The 13,268-nt window shown below is 39.1% G+C and overlaps 1 protein-coding gene across 2 annotated transcripts; it reads left to right on the top strand.

The window, feature by feature from the left end:
• The first annotated feature begins 2,093 nt into the window (after window positions 1-2,093).
• Window positions 2,094-8,344, top strand: LOC140944922 (lysocardiolipin acyltransferase 1-like). 2 transcript variants are annotated; one of them, XM_073394029.1, is made up of 3 exons: window positions 2,094-2,300; window positions 5,445-5,633; window positions 6,852-8,344. In XM_073394029.1, exons 1-3 carry the CDS (start codon window positions 2,231-2,233, stop codon window positions 7,580-7,582), a joined length of 990 nt encoding a protein of 329 aa, XP_073250130.1. In that variant the 5' UTR covers window positions 2,094-2,230; the 3' UTR covers window positions 7,583-8,344. The 2 variants fall into 2 exon arrangements, with proteins under 2 accessions (XP_073250130.1, XP_073250131.1); XM_073394030.1 differs by lacking the exon at window positions 2,094-2,300 and adding an exon at window positions 2,410-2,509.
• The last annotated feature ends 4,924 nt before the right edge of the window (window positions 8,345-13,268 follow it).

Here is a 13,268-nt window from a genome sequence, read left to right as displayed (position 1 = left end):
CAAGGAACCTGCCTTTTGGCCTTTTTTCACTCAAATGGCTGCAAATTTCCTTAGGTTCGTTTTCAAAAAAAATCTGCTAGATATATAAGGCTACAACGTCACCCGCCTAGTCGGGTCACCTGTTTTCGATGGTAGGGTTATCCGTCCTATAGCCGGACCAACTTTTCTTCATTTTTCAACAGTTTGTCGCTCGCCCATGCACAGCCGCGTCAACTTGATCAAGACTAGACTTTCTCAAAGTCCTACGCTTCTCGTTTCCGGTTCCGGTCTCGCTCACTTTGCCACCGAAAACATAAAAAATTTCTAGCTCGCGCTTTGCTCTCGAGAAAAATTTTGGGCTCGACTTGTGGACAAGTCTAGGTCAAGGCGAGAATTTCGGAAACACCTTGAAAATCAGATTGCTTTGCAGTCTATTCCTGAGTTTCTCCGTATATACGTGGCCTTAGTTAGTTCGTGAGAGGGAAATGACCCTCTTTTGGTCAGCTTACTAGCACAATTGGTTAGAGTGCGGCAGTGGTATCACCGAGGTCAGAATTCGAATCCAGAACGCGAGTCTGTATTTTTTTAGGCTTTCTTTCCGCAGCTGCATAAGTGCATAACTGCGATTATCAGTTCTTTACATTTAGTTCTTCATACCGCAGTTCCAATATACAGTTCATACCTCATTATTTCAGACCTCAGACTGTAAAAGATGCAAAACAGCGCTACGGACGTGTGAGGCTCGCGCGCTTCGCGCGTGAGACTCTCAAGCTACATTAAACCGACTTTGAGAAAAAACCGACTGTTTTGCAGTCTATTCAGAACTATGAACGCTGACTAATTAACATGACCGATGATCAGTCTCAGAGTTTAGACTATTACGCTAAAACAACAAGGAGAACAGCCACGATTGTTGAGTGGATGATATGAGAGTACTAACACCGGCTGTACTTAAGTCAGTTCCGCCCAAACAAGAAGCCTGAGTAGCCCATCTTAGGTCACCATAAGACCTTAAGCGTCCAGTTTTGTGAACAAATCCACTGATTAGTGTTTAATCAGGAATGGAATCAGGAATGGTTTAGTATGAAATACTGACGAATTGCCTCTCTCGTAACCTCGTCCCCAGTGCTTTCCATTTTTTAAGGGAAAAGCATTGGGGACGAGGTTGTCTCTCTCTCGGTCAAATCCCAAATCCTCTCACTCTACTCATATTCTCATCAAAGATTACCCTGCGAGGGATTGGACACGAGGAGAAAATTGCAATGGTGCAGTGACCTCATAAGCTGCTTACTCAGTAGGTAGCTTAAGCAACGAGGACGGCGACGGCAACGAGAAAGTCAAAAAAAGCAATCGGTTTAGATTGTCAAAACAACAACTTTGCTCGTTCATCACTCTTTTTTTGTACAATTTCTTTGCCGTCGCTGCACGACTACATCGTGAAAGTACCTAATTTCACGTTTTGTTGAGGACGTGAACACAAGGCAACGACTTTCTTTTTCTTTTCCTGAACTTTGATACAGTCTTTTAGAATTCAACTCCAGAAAAATTTGCCAACATTAATTTGACGAATTGAACGAGTTTGGAATAAGCGGGATGAAGTTTGAAGTAGCGCGAATTCACTTTTTAAGTGACGTTTTCGTAGCCGTCGCCGCCGTTTTTGCTTAAGCTCGCTATATTCATGCCAATGGGCATCCGAATCGGATGAACTGAGCCTGGAAACAGGCGTTATTTTTTCGCGTTTTCCGTCTTTTTCAGGCAAGAGTAGCAAGCGTGAAGGGAGCGAGGGCGTGAGACACGCGCGACAGGGGAAGGCGCTAACCTCCCACGCAGGCGTTTTTAGGGGAGCTCGTCTTTCATCCCTGCCCACAAACGCGCAGGCCTTTAAAAAAAGCCCAAAAAATAGCGCCTATTAATTGCAGGCTAGATGAACTCATTTGCAATATGGAGGGCGAGGATTTATTAACAACAAGACGAGACATATACGGTCAACTTGTCTTGCAACTCAAAGGATAAATCGCCCGAAGTCATTTGAGCCCTGATTACCATAAAGTACAGGCCAGCTGCAAACAGTCTGTGACGTCACGTGTCACGCTTTCCCGCCCGCTCATGCCACGGTTTGTCGGGCTGCCAGACAGAAGACGCCGCTGAAAATGCTCCGTAACTTTGTTGGCGGACTTTTCTACCTTCTCGTTCTGTACTTCGCTGCAACTTTGGGTTCTATATTTCTTATGGGCCCTTTTCTTCCTCTGTTATGGCTGCGGCCGCGTTGGTTCCGCTGGATCAACGATCGACTGATTGTGTCTTGGTTACTTCTCCCGCCGGTGAGCAAATCAAGTGATTTTTTTGCAAGAAATGTTTCTCACCAATTCTTGTCTTGAAAAAAGACTTGATTCCATTCTTAATCATCAATCTCGCGTTCGATTTAAGTTATAAATAACAACTGTTTTGTTTTTTCTTTCCCATGATCAACATGACCTTGTCTTTTTGTTACGGTAATCTCCGGCGTGTACATGATGATAGGCGCTTCTTGGTAAGTTTTCCGCGTTCTTTGACGGTAGAATTCGATATTGACGACATTATGTAACGATATTGTACATAATGTCATTTATCTGTTGTTAACGACACCCTGTATGAATACACAACTTGGAAGAACACAAGAAATTCGCGTTTTATCGAAAAAAACGTTTTAATTTAATTTACCACGGTGAGTTGGTCACCCGGAGAAGTTTCCAGCATTCATCAGAGCGAATGAAGGAAAATCGAATTTACCTAAAAATGAACTACATATTTTCGTGTAATAATCTGCTATACCTTTTTTACCAAAAATGTACCAGTTACACAATTAACCATGTGGTATATTGCTTAAACATTAACTCCTTGACACTCACGCGCCCCTCACGCGCAGGAAAAAATGAATCATTTATCTTCACTGAAACTCTCTTTTGGTAATCAGATTTTGCGATTAACCTCCGACCGATGTGTCAGGAAAATTAAAATTATTTTTGATAAAATAATGTTCGAACCATAGGAAACTCACTTGCCAAATCCTAATTAGTTTTAAAATTTCTGATTCTTTTGTTTAAATTAACATATTTATTTGTTTATTTCAAGTGATTTACTTACTCAACATTCCTTGACACTAACATCAAGTTTTCATCGTATCTTCACCAATTAAATCCCTTATCATTAATAAAATTTATTATTATTAGATATTAAGTGGATTTTCATCTGCAAACCTCTGCATTTCCATTGTATGTTTTATTATGTGTTCAATATTTATATTATTTTTATTTTGTTTTGTGAAACTCTTGTTTCACTTGATGAAATACCATGCCATAAACTGCTGCTTATAAGTGCCCTCCCCCTCCAGTTATACATGTAGGCCCATCTAGCTGTAAACAAAAAACTATTTGGTACTTAATTTCGCTGGTCTTTAATTTTGCGTCTTTCACGATTGCTAAAAAAATTATGAGAATAAAGACTCAAGAAAATAAATCCGCACAAAATTCAAGAATGCAAAATTGAATACTCATATAGAAAATTCAAATCACAGAAAAAAAATATTACTTGAAATAGCAACAACATATAGGTGGTTTTCATGCAATCTCGGGAGACACAAATAACAATGGTGAAATGAACAAATGCTGGTGGACAAACAAAGCAAGCTAATGAGCGATCTTTTGTTTACCGTCCACCAGCATGGCGGTGATGACGTAACGTGCAAACCACCTATACAGGATATGAATTAATAATATAACTTGCTAACTGGTTATACTGGTAAGCTCCATTTTGTATCTTCAGTAAGACTGTGAAATAACATTAATTTGTAAAGCACATTGCTTTTCCAGTTTAACTAGAAATTTGAAACCTTTCAGACTTTTTTTTTTAAATAAAATGAAGTTGAGAATGCTTAAATCGCTAAATTTAATTCCTTTTTATCATATTTGCGTGTTGAAAACTTGAAAATAAAACCCTGCAAAATATTTTCTCACCAAAATCGCAAAATTAAATTCCCATGAAATTAAGTACCAATAAGATACATCCAGTGGAGGCGTGTGTGGCTGAGTGATTAACACCTCAAATACTGGATCTGGAGGACCAGGGTTCAAGCCTCGCCTGTCGCGTTGTTTCCTTAGACAAGGAACTTTACTCCACTTTGTCTCTCTTCACCCAGGTGTATAAATGGGTACTGGCGACATACTGCTGGGGGATAACCCTGTGATGGACTAGCATCCATCCAGGGGGAAGTAGCAATACTCCTAAGTGCTTCATGCTGATTAAACCGAGATTAGCTGTGGTCGTTTGGGCCTTTGGCTCTTGTGCGCCTTCACCTTTACCTTACGTCCAGTTAGAAGCTCATCCAAATATAAGCCCTGCTCTAGCTTGTATTGAAATGAATTTGATTTATCGTGATGTTTTGAAGCGTTATTAAATACCAGTAAATGTAAAATATTTTTTTCACCACTGCTGTAGCTTGTTTGAAAGCAATTTTCTATTTTGGTTATATGCCCTCTCAAATATAACCCCAAGGCTTATAAGGAGCGCAGTTCATGGTACGCAATTTTATTTTTGCAATTTTAGCATCCACTCCTGCTATACCAGAACTCAGTTAAACCGCCAGGGGGAGAGACTCCCATATAAAAGTGACAGGGGTGCACATCAGAAAATTCAAATTAAACCCCTGTGGTGTGGCTCAAGCTTAGACCGACCCCTGTGTGGTCAGTGTCAGTACTAAGCGATACCTGAATGGGCAAATATAGTGACTTTCCATCCCAAACACCCTAAGTGAGACCAAAATCTGCAATTTACACCCCAGAGCGAGATGACGAGCACCCTGTCACTTTAATATGGGAGTCCCCTAGGGTTAAACTGTTGACCTGGCCCTGGTAACTTGTTCAAACATCACGTCGGATAGTGCTTTCAACTGGATAAATCAATATCCAGCAGCTAAGCATTAGGGAAACCAATATTGTGCTATCCATTGGATAGGGATTTATCCAGTGAATAGTGTTATCCACCTTTTGAATTACTGGTGCCTGGTATATAAGTGACCAGTGTGGTGGAACTTTGATATAACGAACCTCTATATAATAAAGTCCTCGGTAAAACAAACGATTAAATCTCTACCCCAGTAATAGTAAAATATATGAAAAAGAACCTTAATATAACAAAACCTCGTTATAGCCAACAAGTTTTGCCAGGCCCTTGGCCTTTTGTTATATCAAGGTTCCACTGTACTTGAATACAATGTATACCATGCCTAACGCAAAAGCTCTGCTACCAACACTTGGGATTTTATTACATGATTAAACATATGTGCGTGTTGAAATATTTGGGCAGTGGTTCTGTTCAGACAGAAAAAGCTGCATACAATATTTTTTGTCAAAATAGTGATTTATTATTAAAATATTATTTACGGTTTTGTAACTCAGAAATGATCTCTTACGTCATTGTTCTATTTTCAGAGATGCTGTTTGGTGTAAAGATTGTAATAACTGGTGATACGCCTCCCAAGAGTGAGAATGCCATCATAATTATGAATCACAGGTGCCGTTTGGACTGGATGTTCTATTGGAGTGCAGTGGCGCGCCATGGAGAGCTTAAACATGAAAAGATCATGATGAAGCATGAGCTCAAGTATTCACCAGGTCCAGGTTAGTGTTGCGATGTCTGTAATTCACTTTTAACCCTTGTCTCAACATGTATAAATGAGGCCCTGCCAGGGTAAATTCCATCAAGGAACATGGCCCAAAAAGTAGTGACAGCGGGTAAAATGAAATCACGACAAGAGACAATCTCCCTCAGCCAAATTGCGACAGTGACGGCAAAGCTGACAATAAGCGACAAGCATTTATAAACACCAACACGATACATTTTAAAATTCAGACGGGCAACATGGGACGACCCCCCCCCCCCCCCCACCCCCTGGCAATTTTTTTCATGACTGTTTCTTATACATTTCTTATGATATGAGTAAAGTGAATATATCCAAAAATTATGAAGAATAATTTATGCTTGGTTGTTGCTTCTTTGTTGCCCAAAATAATTATCATATTAAATAGAGGATATTACATGGCAATGTAGAGATACAAAAGTTTTCTTCAAGGGTTTCACAAGTGAGCACAGTGAACAAGTGGAGTATTTTTCAACATGAGAAGAGAAATTTCACATCACCTAGTAGCCATGCAATGTTTTACTGTATATCAACACCGATGAAATACCAAACCAATCATCTTGATATTTTCTTGGCTAGGAAAGGTGCGATTTATTATGTAACCATAGCAACAGTGAACTGTTCATGTGTGAAGATAACATGTTGGTTTTTTTTACGTGTGAGGATATCATTTCTTGGCACAAAAGCTCACCTGGTATTTCATTGGTGTTTTAACAATAAAGTGACATGTTAATCATTAACCTGAATTGCTGTGCCCAGTCATTTTGTTTAGTTTTTACAGTTATTAACTATGAAACTTAATATTACTGGTCAGAGGAAATCACCCTCTAAATGACAAAATCACTGCTTCAGAGCAAACAAATATGTCTCCCATTATCATTATCCAATCATTTAAATTTACAAACGACAAAATCAAACTTTGGAAAATAGAATGAACAGATTTCGAACTCAATTGCAATCTATTTTAATCTTCTTTGGTTGGAAAATATTCTGAAGTTTTTAATACTCAGGTAAGTAAAAATCATTTTCATATATCAGACTTTGCACTTACTAGCCCCTTTTTGAGAAAAAAGATTTTGTATTATTGACATTATTTGATAATTTGAGGGAGGTGATTAATCGAGGGATGGCTATTTTTTGAGGAAATACGGTAATTTAATTTATTATTCTTTAAGGGAATTATTTTCCTTAATTGCAGGCTGGGCCATGCAGAATGCTTTGTACATTTTCTTAAAACGTCGCTGGGACCAGGATGAGAGCTATCTTAACACAGTGCTCAGTTATTTTGTAGATTCATCAGCTTGTTTACAGCTTCTTCTGTTTCCAGAGGGCACCAACCTTGAAGAAGGCAGCAAAGTTAAGAGTGACTCATTCGCAGAAAAAAACAACCTTCCATGTTACGATTATGTATTGCATCCTCGTGTCCGAGGATTCACTTATTGCATTGAAAAACTTCGTCAAGGTAGACTAGATGCAATTCATGATGTCACAATTGGCTATTCACAAAACTACTGTTTTCAAGAAATGGACCTACTCAAGGGAAATGTTCCTGATGAAATTCACTTTCATCTTCGACGTTACTCTGACAAGGAGCTTCCTCGAGATACGAAAGGTCTGGAAGCCTGGTGCTGTGAACGTTGGGAAGAAAAGGAAGAGAGACTGAAAAATTTTTACACTAAAAGCAAACAGTTTGGACCCCCTCCAGAGTTGGCTAGCGAGACTGAAATCACTGTTAGATATCTCTTTGTGAAATGCTTGATATTTTGGGTAGCATTCGCGGTCTGCATTTCACTTCTGCTGTATGCATCTGTGCTTGCAAGATGGTATGTGTTCTTCATTGGGGCTACTCAAGTTGTGCTGTCACTTTTTGGAGGAACTGACAAAATATTTTTACAGATGCAGAAACCACTTAGTATAAAGGCCAACTGAAGGAATAATTAGAAGTTGCAGCAATTATAGTGGGTGTAATTCATTTGACCTAAATTTCTGAAACTTTCAGTCCAAAATTAGATGGATCATTTGGTACAGCTGGAAAAATTTTGGTTGGATTGGTCTCAGGAAATTTGCCATTCCATTTGACTACAGTAAAACCACGTGACTCAGAACCAGAGTTTTTCCAAGTTAGCCTAAACAGGTTCTTATATAAATGGAAGTTAGCACAAATTAAGGCTGTTTAGGTTCTTAAGTAGGTTCTTTCTTCTTTCTGAAGAAAAAAATACAATATAACTAAGAGTATGAACAATGAAATCTACATTGCAGTTGGGGAGATAAGGAACCTATGTCTCCAAAGAGGATTGTGAATGTTAACTTATCTCATTTGCCCAAGTCTACATAATTTTTTCAAAGATTTTAGAAAATAAAAAGCTCTTTCAAATTTTTGGCTAAACAGGTTCTTATGTAGAGGGGACTGAACTGGCAAATTTTAGCCTAACAGGTTCTTAAAATCCATGTTCTTAGTTGCGGGGTTTTACTGTATTGCCACTTCCCATGTCCAAAACTGACTGGATTAGTTTGATTCAACTGATTCAGGGTGTTAATTTATCCCAGAGAGAAATAAAACAAGATCGGTCATTTTTTCATTGCACTTGCCTCTGAAAAATTTCAGAAATTTGATCAGAAATTTTTGTTGAATGGAGTGCACAAAGTGATTGCTGATACAAAAATAATAATAATAATAATAATAATAATAATAATAATTTAAATGTTTTTTGAATTATGAGTTTTTGCAAATAACAGAGTATAATTGCTTCTTAGCCCCTAAGACTTACGAGTGATCACCATCTTTCTAGTCGTGAAATAAATTCTTCTCATAAATACTAAAGAAAATGTATGGCAAGCAGTATGGAGAATATGTATAGTGATATCAGTCTTGAAAAGGTCAAGTCATGTGACATGTTGTTTCACTGTTTCAAGCTGTTGTATTTCTGGGGGCATTTACCCTCTAGTAGCCTGAACTCTATCAGTTTGAATATTGATTTCTGGTACTAAGTTTCAAGATTTAGGGGTGCAAACATCTCAAAAGAAAAATTTAAACTTTTGATGTGTTGTTGATGATGATGATGAAGGTGGTGCTGTGTTGGTGATGATGACAGTGATGATAGTTGTGATGGTGATGATGTTAACAGTAATGATGGTGGTGATAATATTGGTGGTGTTGGTGATGATGATGCTGATGATAGTGATGTTGGTAATGGCAATGATGGCTATGATGATGATGAAGTTGATGCTGATTGTGGTAAAAGTACATGTGGTGGAGAGGGCAATGATGGTGGTGATGAAGCTGAGTTGTTTGGGTGATTATGGTAGTGATAATGGTGGTGATGGTAGTGGTAATGATGGTGATGATATTGATGGCAGGTGGTTATGCTGATTGTGGTAAAGGTACATGTTGTGCAGATGATGATGTTGGTGATGATGGTAGTGGTATTATGCTGTGGTAGGAAAGGTGGTGAAGATGACAATAATGGCGATGATGAAGGTGGTTTTGGTGATGATGGTGGTTATGGTATGCTATGATGGTGAAAGTAGTGGAGATGATAATGGTGACCAGGGTGGTAACGGTATGCTATGGTGGTGAAATTAGTGGGGTGTCGGTGATGATGATGGGTGTGATGGTATGCTATGGTGGTGATGGTGTTTATGATGATGATGGTGGTGATGGTATGCTGTGGCGGTAAAAGTAGTGGAGATGTCAAAAATGGTGATGACGATCTTGACAATGACATAGAATAATACAAAGTTTCTTACCGTTATTCTTCATTTTATTGTATATTACAACTAAGAATATTGTAAAGAAATTCTGAATAACTAATATTTATTAACAGAATAAGCGTTAAAGCAGATTTGTAAACTTGAGATTGTACAGTCATCTTGTTGATGAAAGTTTGTGTTTGTTACCCTTTGGCAATAAAGTTAACAAACGAAATAAAACTTTGAGATTATGAGATTAGCACCATAGCATCTTAGCTCGTTTTCTAGGTGACTGGTACAATGCTTGCTCATTTTTGGAAGTGGGAATTTTTGCCTTTTTCCTAAGAAAGCCCATGCATTTCTGATCAGCAAGGTTACATACTGCCAGGAAGATAAAAATACTGAATTTGAACATGGTGCTCATTTGCTCCTTCCCTTCATATCATAGTGGATTGTTAACGCCACTATTTGGCAGTTTTTCTCCTTCTTGTTGATGGCTAACAAATCTGGCCTGCTTGCAATCTTGTTCCCAGGGTTCTCTCCTACCGGTCCCTAGGGGTAGGAGAGAGAACCGGGGAACAAGGTTAGCCCGCGTGCTAAATATGGTCTGCATGAAGAATCATTTTAAGACTGTTTACAGTCCCTTATTTTCTGTAAGTTCGTCGGGATCGAGCACTTACCCTCACAGGCAACTACCGGGGCTTCAAATGCGGCGGGTACAAAACGAAGATCACAGGTCACAAGTGCAGGTTACAGTACAGGTCACCATGCTACGGTAAATAAACAACACTTAAAGTGTTTCTAAGCCCTAATCACAATCCGAAATAGAGTTTTAGCGTAACGGGAAACTGCTTATCTTAGTTATTAATCAATAGAGCAATGACCTGCTCTTGTGACCTGTGGCCTGTGTATTGTACCTGTCACTTGAAACGTACAGTGGGGAGAGGGAGGCGAGAAAAATAAAATTAAACAAAAAAAATCTCGGCTCCTCCCAAACCGTCCCCCGCCGCTGTAGTAGATTTGATGCTCATCCCTAGCGAGATTGGGTACAGCAACCAGGGTGGCCGCCCTTAAGGGTCGGTGCTCGACCCCGACGATCTTACGGGAAAATAGGGGACTGGGAACAGTTTAAATCATTTTCAAGTGTGCTATGGACAAAATGTTAACTTTGGCAGACAATGCGCCCTCTTCATCGCCATTTTCGTTGATTTTTTACTGATCATTTAATCTTTATTTGAAGGGGTCTAAAAGAAACCACAGGGGCCGAATATTCAGTCAAAATAGCGATGTAGATCAATCGAAGTAAACTTTCAATTTTTTTTTTAAACTTTCAAAGGGAAGAGATATAAATACAGAAACGTTAATGTTAAGTTAATAGGCCAATAAAGCACTCCATTCAGCCAATGAGCTTCCAGAATTTCGCAAAGCGCACAAAGTTTGATTATTGGTCAGTGTTAATTCATAATTAAAGAGAAACACAAATACATCTTCCTTCATTAGGCTGAGCTAGGCTAACAGAATTCCTTGATCATTTCGCCGTTTAGTTTTGTCGACATTGGTTCCTCGTCTAGTACGTGCCGTGATTATCTCATATATGCTCTTCTAATGACTTCTTTTGTTTTGTCACTCTATTATTGAGAGAAATTTATTGAGGACCTCCCAGCGGAAGGGTTCTTCAATCCCACCAAAATTCTCGCTCAGGGCTCGGGCCCGACGTTCTTTACGGCTTATCCCGATCATAAACGAACGTTTGAAAGAGTATCTTGTAGAGGATCGTAGAGACCTAGCGGAAATAATCGGATAGGTAAACCGGGCCCGAATGCTTCTGAGTGGCGCTTCCTCGTTGCCTACTTATTTCCCTATACCTGTGTTTTAAAAACTGAAACCAAGGTTCTCCTTTCCTAGTTTTAACTGAGCGAGCCAAAACTAAAGCCTCATTCACAAAAACAAAACTCTTTTAATTAACCAAGGTTAAAAAAAAATGAAAATTAGGAGCAGCAAACTGGAAGACTGGCTTTTGCTAAAAATTCAAGTGAGCTTCAAATTGTGACTTTCCGCTTGTGTTGACTTTGTAGTCAACCAAAAATAACAAGTAAGCATGCAGCTTCGATGATGCCGGATAATTTTAAACCGTGTTTAACTCAACCGCAGCTTTGAAAACGTGTTTAATAAGCTCCAGTGTGAAACACGCCGGGCGCATTGCATATAAAGTTCTTTCATCGACAAAATACCCTAATGTGTAAATCGATAGTGACAAGTTTGTTGTGATCTAATAATTTCAGTCTCAAATCCGGGCTTTTTCTCTCTCAAGGGGAATCAACACTGAATCAACAGCTGCTTCGGACCGGGAGAAGTGAGGCTTTTTCTCTTTGGCCCACATATGAAAAGAGGTAACGACCGCAAATTCTAAAGTAAAGGCGTTGAAAAAAATCCCCTTGTTGTTTTATCTTTTTATTTGTTTAATAGCAGGTGTCTGAGATGGCTTCTAAACTCTCAGGTGCTTTGTTCCTTGCTGGGAGTTCTTGTCCCAGTCGTCACCCTTATCATTAAACGTAATCTTAGGCTGTCGTCCAACATACCGTAACGCTAACAGTTCAAATAAGACGTCCCCGTAAAACAAATGCTGTGTATTTAGCCAAGCAACTTAGTCATCCCGCGCTCAGTTTACGCGAGTGTTTTTTATTATACCGAAGAGCAGGTTTTTTTTCTAAGCTTTGTTTATGATCAGTTTCACAGATGCCCGCACACGTGGCCGGAGATGTAACTCTCATCGCTGTCCGCATGTCATTGAATACTAACGCCGCATGCTTGCTGCCCTGTGTAGAGTTTTGTTTGAAAACACTTTGAAGATCACTGATCTTGCATCAGCAAACATCCAACACCCTTCATGCAGCCGCCATGTCCACTTCACTCAAGCATATCCACTTTGCTGTGAACGAAAGAAAAATTTAGTTTCGCGTTTCCATGAGAATTGACCGTTTTTTTTGCATGCACCATTCGCCGAAAGGCGTTGTGCCTTTCCTGAAAATTCTATATTTGCTATGGATAATTCATTTTTTACAGAACACAGCTGACTTACAGGTGGGAGCTGGTGCCCGATTCAAACACTGACTATGTTACACTCAAGCTAAAAATAATAGCAATTTATTCTGCAAAAGGCTTAAAAAGAAACAAAAGCAAACTGTCGATGTCCTTTGATTGGCCACAAGCAAGGCTCTCAACCAGTTTCATATAGTACAACAGGAAGGAACCGCTCGTGTAGTTTATTTGAATTGCTACAAGTTAGAATTTCTATTTCCTTGTAAAGCATCGTTATACTGAAAAAAATTAGCACTTACAATTAGTCACCGATTGCCAAAAATTTATAACCCCAGTAACCGCGGACTCATTGTTTGATTTCTAAATATCAGTGAATAAAAACGAATTTAAAAGCATGTGATGAAATTTTAGCCCGGCCGTCTAATGTCCTTTTGCCTTAGTACACTAGATATGACAACTAACGCGTCGGCTATATTGCATTATGACCAAACTTACGGGTTAGCGGTTTTTCTTGCTTAACTAATTCGCGTTTTCTTGCGCATAAATACTGGAAAATTGCCATTACGCTGTATTGTAGCTTCGGCTATTTTCAAGCCTTGTAAGTCGCGTATTCGTAAAAGAGAATTTTCCCACGCATCGAAGAATTACTTGCTAATTGGTTCCTTGTTATATAGAACTTAAAGTTATTGTGGTTTTTCTTTTTTGACGGCAAAACCTTTATAAACAACCGCGTCTTGCTTTGTTGGCACCTGCCAGAGTCTAGGAACTTGTGGCTCGGTCATTGTTTGAGAATGTTTAGTAAACATGTGAAAGGATGGGCGATAATAATTGTACAAGGTTTTGTGGTTTTAATTTTAGACTAGGATTTAGACCGGTATTAGCCGCT

Source organism: Porites lutea, chromosome 7 (assembly GCF_958299795.1).
Source record: "Porites lutea chromosome 7, jaPorLute2.1, whole genome shotgun sequence".
NCBI lineage: Eukaryota > Metazoa > Cnidaria > Anthozoa > Scleractinia > Poritidae > Porites > Porites lutea.
Note: the sequence above shows the minus strand (reverse complement) of the source record. Positions and strands in the feature narration are given on the sequence as shown.